This window comes from Calidris pugnax, unplaced genomic scaffold, assembly GCF_001431845.1.
Source record: "Calidris pugnax isolate Ruff unplaced genomic scaffold, ASM143184v1 scaffold11, whole genome shotgun sequence".
Taxonomy (NCBI): Eukaryota; Metazoa; Chordata; class Aves; order Charadriiformes; family Scolopacidae; genus Calidris; species Calidris pugnax.
This window is the reverse complement of record NW_015090803.1, coordinates 2132541-2146487: the sequence shown is the minus strand read 5'-3', so window position 1 is coordinate 2146487 and position 13947 is coordinate 2132541. Positions and strand designations below refer to the sequence as shown.

General features: G+C 41.8%; 1 protein-coding gene across 1 annotated transcript; it reads right to left on the bottom strand.

The window, feature by feature from the left end:
- Positions 1–1067: 1067 nt before the first annotated feature.
- CMTM6 (CKLF-like MARVEL transmembrane domain containing 6) lies at positions 1068–13880 on the bottom strand. Its single transcript, XM_014937754.1, has 4 exons — positions 13731–13880; positions 8152–8328; positions 7167–7265; positions 1068–5637 (listed from the first exon to the last, which is right to left on the bottom strand). Exons 1-4 carry the CDS (start codon positions 13851–13853, stop codon positions 5488–5490), a joined length of 549 nt encoding a protein of 182 aa, XP_014793240.1. The 5' UTR covers positions 13854–13880; the 3' UTR covers positions 1068–5487.
- Between the last annotated feature and the right edge of the window lie 67 nt (positions 13881–13947).

Below are 13947 nucleotides of genomic sequence, written 5' to 3'. Positions count from 1 at the left end.
CGTAGGTGCCTTCAGCAGTGGGTGCACTCCCAGAGGATCTGCCCCGCTGCGCTACTCTCATAAATTACAGTAAACTCACTTGGATGTGAGAAAACACCTTTTCTCCCAAGAAAGGTGTTGACACGATTCTAGCAGTAACACAACTTAAACTGTGTGGTCACGCTCCAAATTATTAAGTCTTTATTAATCTTTCTTAGGACTTCTGAGTTATTTTCTCACGCTGCGTAAATCCACCACTGACTTACCCTTTTAATACAACATTTTGTCATGTTTTGTTTTCTTGCATCTAGTTTTCAAATGTAATTAAAAGCATTAGAAACCTTTTTCCCTTCTGAATCCTTATGGTTACACTCATCTCTGGCAACTTCATCAAAGAGACAATTTCACCTTTAATGTTAGAATATAAAGAAAAATACCCCGCAGCATTCCAGTTTCAGTGCTGACAACGAAGAAAGTGCCGTTCTCCTCCGGTTTACAAGGTGACCACCAGGTGATAAGCAATCTGTAGGATTATGAAACAAAAAGGCTACCCTGCCAGAAAGCGTGCAGGTTTATTTCCTTTTCCTCACCCCCTACTACTGACAATCAGGAAACATTTTTAAAGGATCCAGCAGCTCCTCCTCAACCAAGAAACTCAGTCGTTTGTATTTTTCTACACCAGAAGAAATTCCTTGCTCTTAACACCTTTCAGCTACTTCATGCTCCTTTTTTCAACCAGTCTGCTGCTTTATCTTCTTTCAGCTCCAAGTAATCAAGACAATAGCAAAGCAGCACTTGAGTTATGCTTGTCACAGTAACCTATAGACCATGGTAGGTGTAAAGGCGATGGCAAACGCGTTTGGTTGGAGGTTGGACTCTGTGAAAAGAGGCAAAACTGACCTGATTGGACCTTTCCTCTTGGAAGCTTGCAGTGAGAATATCCAGCTTTGCAAGTTGGACCCCCTTCCCCAGGAACAGGCAAACACAATGCAAGCTCCTTCCTCCAAACCAGGAACAAAGCATGATGTTATTTCCTATGGTTACATAGCCATACCAAATCATAGCAGCAGAAATGAGAAACGCTTAAGTTATTTACTGATAATTTTATTTAAAAAATTATTACAAAATATTTTAGAAAGCTTTTAAGACCAAAAAGGAACAATACATTAGAAAAGACCACAGGTTTAGAATGGAAAAAATATTAAAGCATTTCAAAATTACTTAAATGGAAATTCAAGGCAACATTGGCAACAAATCTGTGTAACTGTATTTTTATTTTATATATATATAAAACTACTTTATTATCACTCTGATTTAATAATCATTAAAAGTCCTTAAATTCTCAAAGGTATTAAAAGTGATAGTTCTGAACAGCATAAAATTTAGTATCTAGAGATTTGCTTATGTTTACGGCAATAGATTAAAAACAAATATGAATTTCCATATTAAAGGCACTACCAGCATCTTGATTTGTTACAATTTTATATAACCTTTCAAATATTTCCCTTCAGTGTAAAAAGCCTGGTATTTTTATTGCACAAATTTGAACAAGGATCACCATGAGGGCCATTATGCAAAAACATCTTGTGCAGAGCTCTGGGAATCGTGTGAGACAGCTCACTGCTTTTTCAAGTCAGAAGGTGCAAAGGTAAAACTGAATTGTAACAGACCCCAACCCTCCCCTGCTATTCTTAGCCATGGAACCCAAGCAGTAAGGTACAATTCCTTCACATATTTAGAACCCAAAGGGCACCGGTAGCATTGTGATTTTAACATGGGCTAAATGCCAAACACAAAAATTAACAATCACAGTCTGCACAATGCACTTGCGGATTTTCGGAGCAGAAAGTCGCAGTCCAGCCACTTAACAACAAGTCCTCACATGTCCTGGAGAATCCTCTGCAGTGATTCTCAAGGCACTGTAAACAAAGCCTGAAAGTGGGTGCACAGCCTTTAAATATTTTTGGACAGGCTCAACTGGAAAAGACAAAAGCTTTTAATGTGTCTGAGCAGGCTCACAACACCACTGCTGAGCACTGCGGTGGAGTAGAGAGAAGACAATCCCCAGATAGACGTGCTGGGCCAGTTGCCTCTTTCCCTAGGTTATACTACCAGTTAAAATTGTACAGAGAGGGTTCCTTTGCAAACGGATGAAGAAATTTAAGACAGTTCCTTTTAACAGCACCACTGCCAGATCTCCCACCGCTCTCCTGAACAATCCCTAATCCACTTCAGTCAAAATCAGCCACCTTAATGGAAGCAATTGAAATAGCTGGTTTAAATAAGCAAGCTGATTACTCAGCAGCAGGCTGGGGAAGGAGCAGACCGCTTTGCTGACAGTGCACAGGAGGGGTAAGAGCCACCCAGCCACACACACAGAGCTCCTGCAAAACCAGATGTTTAATCCAGCTCCAGTGCCGTTCTCTGGGATGAGTCTTAATAAGAGACAGACACTCAAAGCCTGGATCCAACACCAGAAGGATCAAAGGGAGCATGTCAAGACTGCAAGGAAGTCTCTCCCCCCAGCCTGGGAGGGCAGTGGAGCTAGGAGGGACACAAACCTGGCCCTGTATCTTAGGAAGCTGATAAGGTGGCTAAGGGAGTGACCTCCCAGAAGCAGAACAGCACACATGCTAGCAAACCTGCTTCTCAACTATTTTAAAACAGAACAAAAAGAACACCTCATTCTTAGAAACCTGGGATCACCAGTAGCACCATGCAGGAACTGCTTTGTTAGCCAATAACTAGTTTGGAAGGAACAGTTTAGCAATTGCCTTAAACTATAACCAGTATGTGGTAGCTCGTCTGCTCCTAGTATTTAACTACTATGTGATAGATTAATGTCAGGAAGACAGTATCTGGGATAGAGCTCTATGTATTGTTCTAAAGAATAGCAGGACTTCTCCTATTAGTAAGTGCCTGGGACATATGGGAAAACAACTAGCCACTTTCCCAAAGACTCCTGTTTGTCATTTTCATTAGCTGATGGCAACGCTTGCATCCTTTTCAGTCAGGGATGGAATCTGATCCTCAAATCGTACATGGATCAGTCAGCTGGCGAGAGAACAGGTATAAACTACATACTTGGAACAGCTCAAATAAAAATGAAAAACATGTCCAAACCCCCTCAGTCCAACAACCCAAAACACACCAGGGACGCCAGCATGTATGTCATAACAGAATTCATCAAACCATCCTGCAAAGGTTGGCAGCATTTGTTTCAAAAGGCCTAGTAGTCCAATTGTGGGAGTCAGGAGATCTCAGTCAGAGTCACCTTCTTCTGACATCAAGTCCTTGTGGCGCTTTTCATAAAAATAACTATCTCCAGTTCAGGAGTGGACACCGATAACAAAGCACTTAGGTGAGAAAAAGCCTATAGCAAAGCAACAAAACCCAGGACTCTCTTATATTTTCAAGCTAAGAAAAATTACCTTAAGATAAAAGTCTCATCGTGATGCTGCACTGCTTAATAAATATCAGCAGCACAGTTACTCTTACACTGTATTTACAGCCTTTAATTATAGATCAAGATTTAGAGACTACAGATACTGTGATGTGGAAACAAATTTAGTAGAGACCTGGGCAATAAAACCTTAGAATGTTAATCACAGATATGGACACAATCCCTAAAGTAAGACACTGCAAATCATAGCAGAGATATTTCTCATTATGGCAAGTTTCATATCACCAGTAGCATTGCTTGTAAACAAATCATCCCTCATCTACCCAGTTTCCAGGGACAGCTACAGCAAGCTCTGTACACACCTAGACTGAGACCAGGTTTTAGTGCAAATGGACACTAATAAATACAAGAGAAAAAAAAAAAAAAGCCATTCCATAGAGCATTTCTTCTTCACAAACTAGGAAATTCTAGGAAGGAAAGTATGTATTTTATGCATGGCTCTGAAGCCAAGCTACAGCTTAAACTTGGTGCTTCAATTTTACATCCTCCAAGCAAAGTGTAGTGTTAGGCTTAAGTCTCAGAGCTTAGGGAGAGAACAAACTCACACTGATCAGAAAGTGGCAGCACTGGGGAAAACCTCTGACCTCCATTTACAGCCCTTTGTCTTACAACAGCTTCCTCCTCCTTTTCCAAGTGCAGCTTGCTCAGCTGATTTCTGGAGGGTTTAGTCTCAGTGCTGCCACAACAGGTTACAGGACTGTAAATTTGTCAGACTAGGGTATTGATGAAATGGAGTTAATGCCTGGAAGACACGGCAAACGCCATGAGTGCTCAAACAAGAACTGTTTTTGCATAATCAGCTTTTTCCCCTTTGCTTTGGTATTTTGGAACATCTGCCTTACAGCAATTTGCCCTACTTTTGAAGGTTTTCCTCTTAAGCGAGGTCTAGCAGTCTTGCTCCTACCTCAGACATCCCCAAAACGCCTTTTCACCACTTTATTTCTTTTAAAGCCATCAACATCTGGTCTGCTCTGTCCGTCACTTGTCTGATAGGTGTTGCATCAGTAGTGTTTCTCGCAGTCTGACAGCCCGTTGCTTTCAGGACAAATCAAGGGTACAAGTGCTTATTTACCTGTTTACCAACTGACCTAGTCAGCAGCAAGAAGTCTCAAGCTAGTGCCATATTTATAAACAAAGAAAACAGTGGTGTCCATTACCATTCTGGTAAAGCTTACCATTTACTGTGCATAAACAAACTGCATTTGGCATTAAACCTGCAAGTAATATTCAACAGGACAGTACCAGCGTGCTGTAACCTTTTTTCCCATTGATGTTCAGATTGCTACTTTTGGGGTTACTTCATGAAAATATATGTTCTTCATCTTTTTCCTCTCCGAGCTGGCTTTTCAAGTTTCTTCCTGCAACTTTTCAGGGCTTTGAAACAATCTGAAAGACAATTCTGGCATACAAGGCCAAACTTTGACAAGCTGCAAAGCTGTCTCTGTAATATACCATTACACTCCCCTCCACACAAACCCCCTACACTCGCTGGTCCATTCAGCTGATTTCCACAGACAGAACTGAGACACACGAATAGTAAAAACAAAAACCTTTACGTAAGGATAAGTATTTCTGTAAGGCTCCAATCAGGTATCCCTTTTACATTCACAGCTTGACCAGTAAGTACAAAAATGAATTCTGCAGTACTAATTTATAAGTCGTAAAAGAAGTATCCAGTCCATCTATACAGAAAATAGCTTTAGGGTATAGCTCAGAATTTATGCATCACACATTAACCTTTATTAGTCACCTCTGTCAAAATCAAATCAGCACACTGTTGTCCTTAAGTTACTCTATTTAGACATAAGGTTTTTTAGTGTATGTCACCTGGAGAGGTGGGAGGACAAATTATTAAGCAGGACCAGTTACCTTAGAACATGATGCTTAAGATACCATTACCTAAGGATCTATAAAAATTATTTTTGATGAGCAATGCGTACAAAATTGATTAGAATGAAGAGACAGAAGTTGTTACCTACAGTGCACCAAAAGTTCATTTTAGTTTGCTCCATTGAAAAAAAAAAAAAGGACATAATTCCAGAAAGTTAGCTTTGTTTATTCAGTGGCTGATTTTCTGTGGCATTCGGAGTGTTGACAGGATTTTCAGAGCGTCCGCCAGTGTTTTGTTTCCACCTGTGAAAGCCCTCTATACCACTTTCAGCTAAAAAAGCACCACTTGCAAGAAATCCAAATACCTGTGAAAGGAATATATGATTTTAAAATGTACAAGCATTAACAGTATTCTAACACTGTTTGGAGAGATTTGCTGGACTATGTACCTAAATTAATAACGCTTATATATTAAGATTATGGTCCTCCTTAAATAGGTAGTTCCATTTAAATTAGAAACAGATCAGAAATCATAATTCTAGAACATTTAATGAAAAAGTTTTTACAGTTCTCATTCTCTTAATCAAGTGTGAACCTTACAATATGTTCTAAACTGTCCTTACTAGTAAAAGTATATTACTTTTTTGCAAATTAATTTTATTGCAAATATTAGTTATTAAATAAGCATGGCTTATTTAATAGCATAGTTGAGTATTTATCCAAGAGATGTCTGCTGATTAGAGGGAATAAGCAAAGAAGAGTAACACATGGAATGTGAAGGGAGAAAAGATCTGTGGAGCCTGAGCAAGGCTGTGCTGGGCCAGTAAGGGAGGATCAAATGACATTTTCTTCATGACATTTCATAGAAGGTCATTCTTAGCAGTTTCTTTCAAACAAGGAAAGAAACATTATTCTAACTTCTTAAAGAAGCATTATTCTAACTTCTACCTACATTTTACATGACTGGTTTGCCCCAAAGCAATTTGACACTAGTAAGTCTTAAATCACAATAGTTTTTGTTTTTCCAGCTCCAGAAAGGAAACCGAAAGACTTCATATTCAAACAATTAGGTCTGAATAGATCAATATCATAGATACAAAAGCGTGTATCTCTAATTGCTCATGCTGCCTGTGGAACAGAATTCTTTTGCTTTCTTTTCTAGCTCATTTTTTTCTCATTCAAGAATAAAAATCAAAATTTGATCTTTTAAACTCACATATTCACAAGGCTATTCAAAAGATTATTCAAAAGAAGCGCCAAATGACTGAGGAATGACAACATTCACAGCATCCCAAAGGGCCTTCAGTGCCTCTCCCTGAGCCTCTTCAGTGTTCTCCACAGAGACGTGTGCCCTATTGCTCTTCTCACTGTTCCTGTCACTGAGGAAACTGCTGCTCTTATTGCAGTCTTTGCAAGTCAGCCTTCTCCACACAAGCTTTGCAACGCCTGGCAAAAGACACGGTTTCTTGCTGACTTTGTGAGGGGGTGGCATTGTATGAAAGGACAATGAAAAGAAAAAAAAAAAATAGGCATTTCAGAGATGAGGATATCAGGGAAGCTGTGAGAGATGGCAGTGCCGAAACAGCGACAGGTGACAGGGAATAACACGGAGCCAAGGCAGCAAAGTCTGAGGAGCCCAGGAATGAGCCCCAAATGCTAGGGAGCTGCAAGTGCACACACAGCTTTCCAGCAATCCTGAGGAGTCCCTGCTCTTTGGATCTCCTACAGGAAGTTTTTGGAAGGTCTAAAATAGCTAATTCCTCCTGAAACATCACAACGTACTGAGTTTTGTTGCCTGCCCAGTTTCTTCCCTGGAAATTGAGTGAAGTTTAGAGGGCAGTGAAATTAGCATACAGGATAAACACAAAGTAAATCATGTGATTTTAAGACTTACACATGCAGCTTTTTCAACAGCAGACCCAGAGCTGGTTGCAGCAAGCACTATTGATGCTAAGAGAAATAAGGCACCTACGGCTATCATGGCCCCAAAATTCTGCAAATATATAAAGAAAAGAATGTTATAGAATTGTAGATATACTACCTGAAAAAGAACAAGCATCGTAACAGGAGCTGAGTTAATCTACCAGTGAATTCATGCTTTGAAACTCTGATGTTAATGGAAGCTTCAGAAAATATATTTTACAACTACTTCATAATACCATTATTAACTATTTAAAAGAGTCTGCATTACATACTCCCTCGTTTTTGCATTCTTTAAGTATTTGTTCATTTAATCTAACTTTTTTCACCATCAAATTCAAGCTCAGGTCAACCATGCCAGCATTATTCCCCATGTAAAACATTTGAGAAATCAGAAACTTGTAAGTAAATGTGCTCATTCAACTCTCTTACTACACTCCCTTATCTGTACTTCAAAAACCTGCTGTTTGCTCTGTTGACAAATAGGAAGGGACACTCGTATAAACACAGTATAAATATTATTCCTGACTTTACAGAGCAACTTTGTACCTCTGCTGGATCTTCTGAAATGTAAAAGCATAAACTGTAATGAGTATGATTACTACCAGAAGGGAGGCAGGCTACACCCGGTAGGAAAACAGAGAGGGTAAACAGGTAAGTTACAAGTATTGTGCTGGCAATAAACTGTGTTCCCTATACGTACATATGTAGGTGATGACTATGCAGTAGTATTAGTCTGCATGGAAGACTTTCACACAAGTCCTAAAATCCTGCAGGTAACCAGCATGACAATTTTAGAAAAGTTGTCAATATAAAAGGGACTTTTAACTATAAGCTACTTCAGTCTGCTCTTAAATAGAGCAGAAAAGGAGATTCATTCTGTATAGCCTTTTAACTCCATAGTAGTCTTTAAGTGCTTAAGAGAAATGGTTTATTTTAAAAAAATAACAATTCCTTACCACTCTCCGTACTTTATCTTCCCCAAATGTTTCATATGCATCAGTGCAATACACACACAGGATGAGGAGGCTCAAAAGAAAGGCACTGCAGCTTGTGAATTCAAAGAAGTAAAGTCCACCACAGCTGATACAATCCTCCACAATTTCTTCACAAATAACAGCCAGAAGAGAGAGAATCTGCAAACAAATGACATGCTTGAGTTGGATCAAGTCTTTAATATCTTCAGCAAATAGATGCCTCCGATATGAACAGTAATAGACAGCTGTAAGGAAAATCCTAGATTTACAAAGAACCTGGTAAAATTCCACACTGTTTTTTTACAGGCAGAAATAATTATATAGTGACATATTTTACACTTGCTATTAAATCTGGTCAATAAACTACACTCAGGTAAGCTGAGCACACACCGCCAAATGCAGGCTTATTGATTAGACAGTCAAGATTCCAAATTCGTGGTTTTGTGCAATTTTCTGCATTGGAAGCAGAGGAAACAGGCAGCGTGGAGAGCACACATCTCCCTCAGAAGGGGTGAAAACACTATTGCTAGCTACTTAAACTGCACTTAATCTTAAATGCACCTGGGTTCAGCGCAGAGGGGGAAACCGGACAGTGTTGACAGAGGCAGCTGCCTTGCTTTATTTGAACATTCTCTTAATTTTGGCCAGTTCTTGATAAGTTTCCTTCCTCCCGTAAAGTTGACACAGGCTTACAGATCCTTGCAGTAAGTTCACCAAATAAGAACAAAACCAGTAACAGGAATCAGACTCAGTCGTAAAATTGAGACTGATATAAGGACGATGATCTTATTTTTAATAACAGTATAGGGGCAGTATGAGGTTGACAGTTCTTCTTTAAAAACATTTAATAAATCAAATTCTAAAATTCAGAGTTGTTCTTGGAAAATAACCACCAGACTTTGGTTTTAGTTTTCAGACAGTAAAAACATGAACAACAATTTACCACGTGGGAATTGTAAATTCCCCCCTGCTAAGCCAGAGCTCAGAAGGGCACTTCAAAGCATCATGTTTTGAAAATGCTGCAATCATAAAGTAAACAGGATCTCAGAAAGGGAAAGAACCCGAGCTGAGAAACTGCAATATTACTATCAGGCCTCCACATACTTCCCTTTTCTCCCACAGTGGCTGGCAAGGCAAATGTCTCAGCAGCCCTCACACCTAAACCAGTGACTACACCGGCTGTCCAAAGAATGTTTTGAACTCTTAATTTCCAATTTTTAAGTATTTTTTTTTTGCATTTCAGAAAGTTTGCTTACAGCTGAGTCCAATGACTTTCTGTTTCACATTTTTCATGAGGTCAGCTAGATTGTGAGATATTTCACTGCTATTTTTATCAGCACTGAAAAGTGAATGTCATCACTTTCACCTGGGATGAAACAGAACAGGAAATAAACCTGCCCTTAAGAGAATTTATAAGCCCAGATAACCATAACAATCTAAAAAGCTGAAAAAAACCCTCCTCTGAACATAGAAAAAAAAAATCCCACTCAAAGAGTAGCTATAAATGGTTCAGTGTCAAATAAATCAGATTTACCAAGTGAAGTCCTACACAGGATTGTCCAAGTCAATACTCAATTTTTATTAATAAGCTGAATAACTGATCAGTGTATCAACAGCACATTTATAAAGTGCCAGAGAGTTCTGCTTGGATTTCTTAACCTGGTTCTTGATGTCACTATGAGAAACAAAAGGGATTACTCTGTTGTCCTGCTACAAAAAAAGACTGTTTTTAAATACCACTAAACGAGTAGTTCCTAACTTCAGCTTATATAGTTACAACTATATAACATAGCAGGAAGTTTTTTCTAGTATTAGGCAGAAGATTATCCTCTCTATTACTCACCTGCATTTCAGTACCATCCCCCTATTACATACAGTATAAATACACGAGCTGCTTTAAACAAGCCAGGAGGTTCCCCAGTTCATTCAGCTTCCCAAGAACTCTTCTGCTGGAGATCCAACTTCATCCATCAGCATCAGTCCTGGGATGAGCCCAGACCTCTGCAGGCTTATATGAAGGAGGCAAAGCTCATTCTGTTTAACATCTGCCTTCTCCACACCGATCCCACGGAGAATCCCTGGCAGCTGATGCCCAGAATATCACCACTGCTTTTGTCTGAGCCAAAGGGGGTAAACTCAGCAGTTCCTCATTTTCTTGAGAGCTAAACCTTGCGGGGAGATTTTTTTCACCCAGGGTAACTCCCGAAACCAGAAGCAGGCAGCCACCACCTTCCTTCCCTCTCACCCCACACCGCTGCCGTGCCAGCGATGGTGGGCAGGCAAGGGTGACCCGGCAGGTGGGTCAGGGCACGGTTCAGAGCACACACAGGGACACAGACAGGCTGCCACCAGCTCCTGCAGGAAAATCCATACCTCACCATACGCACGCACTGCTAGCCTTCCTCTGTGCTGTAAAGGGAAAAGCAGCATTGGAGATGCAGTTTTTAGCTTTTTCTATTTTGTTGTTGTTGTTGTTGTTAATTATTAGTCCTGTCTGTCGGTGTGTGCACCAGAAATCTGTCCCTTACCACCAATAAGTTATTCATTGACACTGACATTACTGTTGGAAGTTTCCACACAAGTGTCAAGTTCCTAGATTTAATAAATGAAAGGCTACAGAAAGAAAGCAGATCAATGAACTTTCCAACAGGGCTGTGAAAATGCTCAGCAGTGGCTTTCCCAGGGCAAAATCTTCTAGTTCAGCTGTGTGCACGTGTTAATTCTGTAAGTCTCCACCATTGGGCTGCTATAGGAAGTGAACAGCTCAGAAAAAGAGCAGCTGTTTAAGACTGAATCACAATTTTCCTTGCCAGTTAAGGGCATTTTTGTTAAAGTCAAACAATAGTTGATTATGAGTATTTCTGCTTTAGATAAGAATTTGTTTCTACCTCAATCTTGGCACAGTTCGTGCTGTGCCATTTACCTTTGTGCAGAATTTGAATGAGTAACGGACTAATAAAAACATTCCACCTATATAAAAAAAAAATTAAAAAAATCTAGAAATCCCTGCAATAAGCATGCCTCCCAGCATCCTTTTGACAGTTACATTTCCCTTATTCTATTTGCCCCAAAAGCTTCAATGGGGCAGGCTAAAATTACAACATACACTGTTATTAATCAGAAGGAAAGCACTTCTAAGGTCTAGAAACCAGTTTTCTGCAGGTGATTTCAGTGTCTTGTAAAATCACTTCTGTGATGGCAACAGCTGATTTTCTGAGTGCAATACCCTGTTGGGCAGCCCACACGAGTGATTATCACTGCATAATCCCAGTTACAGCTCACAATCACTATTGTAACACAAGGCTAATAGATGTTAACGACCATCACCGGCATTTCAAAAAATCAACACTTTCCCAAAACAGGAACATTTCTCTTACTGGAGATACTGAGGCTTCCACCTTCAGTATTTTCTGGGACTTGCTTAAAGCGTTTTGACCAAGAACTCCAAGATCTGTGTATTTTAGTAAAGGGAAAGAAAAAGGGAGGGGAAACTGGTGGAAATTAGGAGGGCGAACAACTATAATTCTTTTTTCTTTTTCCCCTGTTGAAGGACAGGTAAACTGCTAATTCTTTAGGAGCATATCAAGCAGCTATCCATCCTGTTTAGGATAACCATACTTTTCAATTTTCCTACCTAGAAAGCTTTTTAAATAATGGCTCTGTTCAGGCAAACAGTTTAAGACTTTGGTACGCCAGTAAATTTGCATACGTAATAGTTTATTTTAGTTGGTGAAACTACTTATATAAGTGATCTGCTTGTCTGCGAGCAACAGGCAGCAGATCTTACTTTATTAATCTGCTGTAGATGAATTAGAAGTTTATGTCCTATAATATGTATTTATTTAAAGCATTCTTGGGTGTGATTTTCTTAAACACTCTTAGAAAACATTATTTTTGGCAGCATTAATGTTGCCAGCACTCAAGAATCCTACATTTCTGGTTGAGGGTTGCAACCACGTGCAAGACAAAAGTTTAAAAAACCAGTTTAAGACTTTGGTACGCCAGTAAATTTGCATACGTAATAGTTTATTTTAGTTGGTGAAACTACTTATATAAGTGATCTGCTTGTCTGCGAGCAACAGGCAGCAGATCTTACTTTATTAATCTGCTGTAGATGAATTAGAAGTTTATGTCCTATAATATGTATTTATTTAAAGCATTCTTGGGTGTGATTTTCTTAAACACTCTTAGAAAACATTATTTTTGGCAGCATTAATGTTGCCAGCACTCAAGAATCCTACATTTCTGGTTGAGGGTTGCAACCACATGCAAGACAAAAGTTTAAAATACGTCCTCTTTTCTGCAATGGTGAAGTAAGAAGAAAGGGCTGGAAATCACCTACAGTTCCCGTGAACACAAAACATCTGACTAAAAACCCACTTTGTTGGCTGGAAAATGTACCCTGACACACATTTACAGTCAGCTGCCCTTTCCCACTGTCAGTTTCACTACCTCCCTGCCAGTAATTAAGAAAGATGCTCCTCATGTGCTTATCAGCAGTGGCACTGGCACATTTTGGAAGAGCACAGAACAGACAGTGACTGAATTGTGCTCTCACTGCTGAATGCCTTGGGGAATAGCAGTACGTTGCAAAAAGTAGCAGAACATAAACCTTTTGTTTCCTGTGGGCACAGGACGGCCCAACACGAAGCGATGCACTGCCCTGTCCCCTACAACAGCCCACCATCAACACTGCACTTTTCTGGTGCAATTTTCTACCAGGAATCACAGGAGAAACAAGAGCCCCGAATTTAGCTTAAAGATAGGCTGCAGGTGTGGCAGGAGAGGGAGGTCCTGACCTGATGACCTACCCTGAGTTCCAACTAAGAGCTTCTACCTCCTGTTTTCGTCCCTCCTCAGAAGAAAATACGAAGTTTCCCCGTGAGGTTTCCCCCTGATTTTAAGCCCTAAGGACAGAGGCAGCTGAACCACACCGGCCGCAGCAACGAACCTTGGTGGGGCCCAGCAACTGCCTGGTGTCCCCACCGCCTCCTCGACGCGGAAAAGCCACAAGTGGGTCAACGCCCCACCATCAAACAACCCCGACCCGAGAGGAGACGGCATCGTCGGGCGCCTCGCCAGCTCTCCAGCTGAGGTGCGAGTCCGTGCTCCCTTCCTCGCCGCCATCAGAGGTGAGCGTCGGCTCTGCCGCACCTGCAGCCAGGCCTTCTGATGGGGCCGGCCCTTCCCCGACCCCGGCAGCCTCCGCACCGCCATCCCCCCTCAAGGCTGCGCTTTGCCGGTGAAAAGCTCCGTTTTTAAGCGGCACTTTTGGCAAGCGGGGCCACCTGTACGGCCGGCGGGGCGGCGGTGGTGACGGGGCGGCGGTGGCTGACAGGGCGGCGGCGGGCCCGGCTCCCGCTCCTCACCCCCAACCCGCCGCCACCTCAGCGAGACTTTCGGCCTCCTCCCTCCCCGCTCCCCGGCTCCAGGCAGCTGTTCTGCCGCCGGGTGTGCGCTCCGCGCCAAGCCCCGGCCACGGGGGTGGGGGACAGGGCCCACACGGCCGCTGCCCGCCGGTCTGAGGAGAGAGCGAGCGCGGGGTAAGGGAGGAGACTCACCGCCTGGAGCGCTTTGGCGGGCAGCCGCCATCCCCAGAGGTGCCGCAGGGTGCAGCCGAAGGGGCGTCGGGCCGGCTTGGCCTGCGGCTCGGTGGTCGTGTTGTAGACGCCGCCGTTCTCCATGGCCGCGCCGCCGGCTGCCAGCGGGGGCAAAGCGAAAGCAAAAGGGCGGTGGCAGGGGCGGGGAAGGGGAAGGAGGAGGAGGAGGAGGAGGTGG

Excerpts from the sequence above, each read along its gene's own strand:
- CMTM6 (XM_014937754.1), bottom strand. The coding sequence starts at position 13,853 with ATGGAGAACGGCGGCGTCTACAACACGACCACCGAGCCGCAGGCCAAG. Across the intron at positions 8,329-13,730 it reads CCGCCAAAGCGCTCCAGGCG|ATTCTCTCTCTTCTGGCTGT; the intron begins GTGAGTCTCCTC and ends ATTTGTTTGCAG. Across the intron at positions 5,638-7,166 it reads CTGTTGAAAAAGCTGCATGT|GTATTTGGATTTCTTGCAAG; the intron begins GTAAGTCTTAAA and ends TTCCTTTCACAG.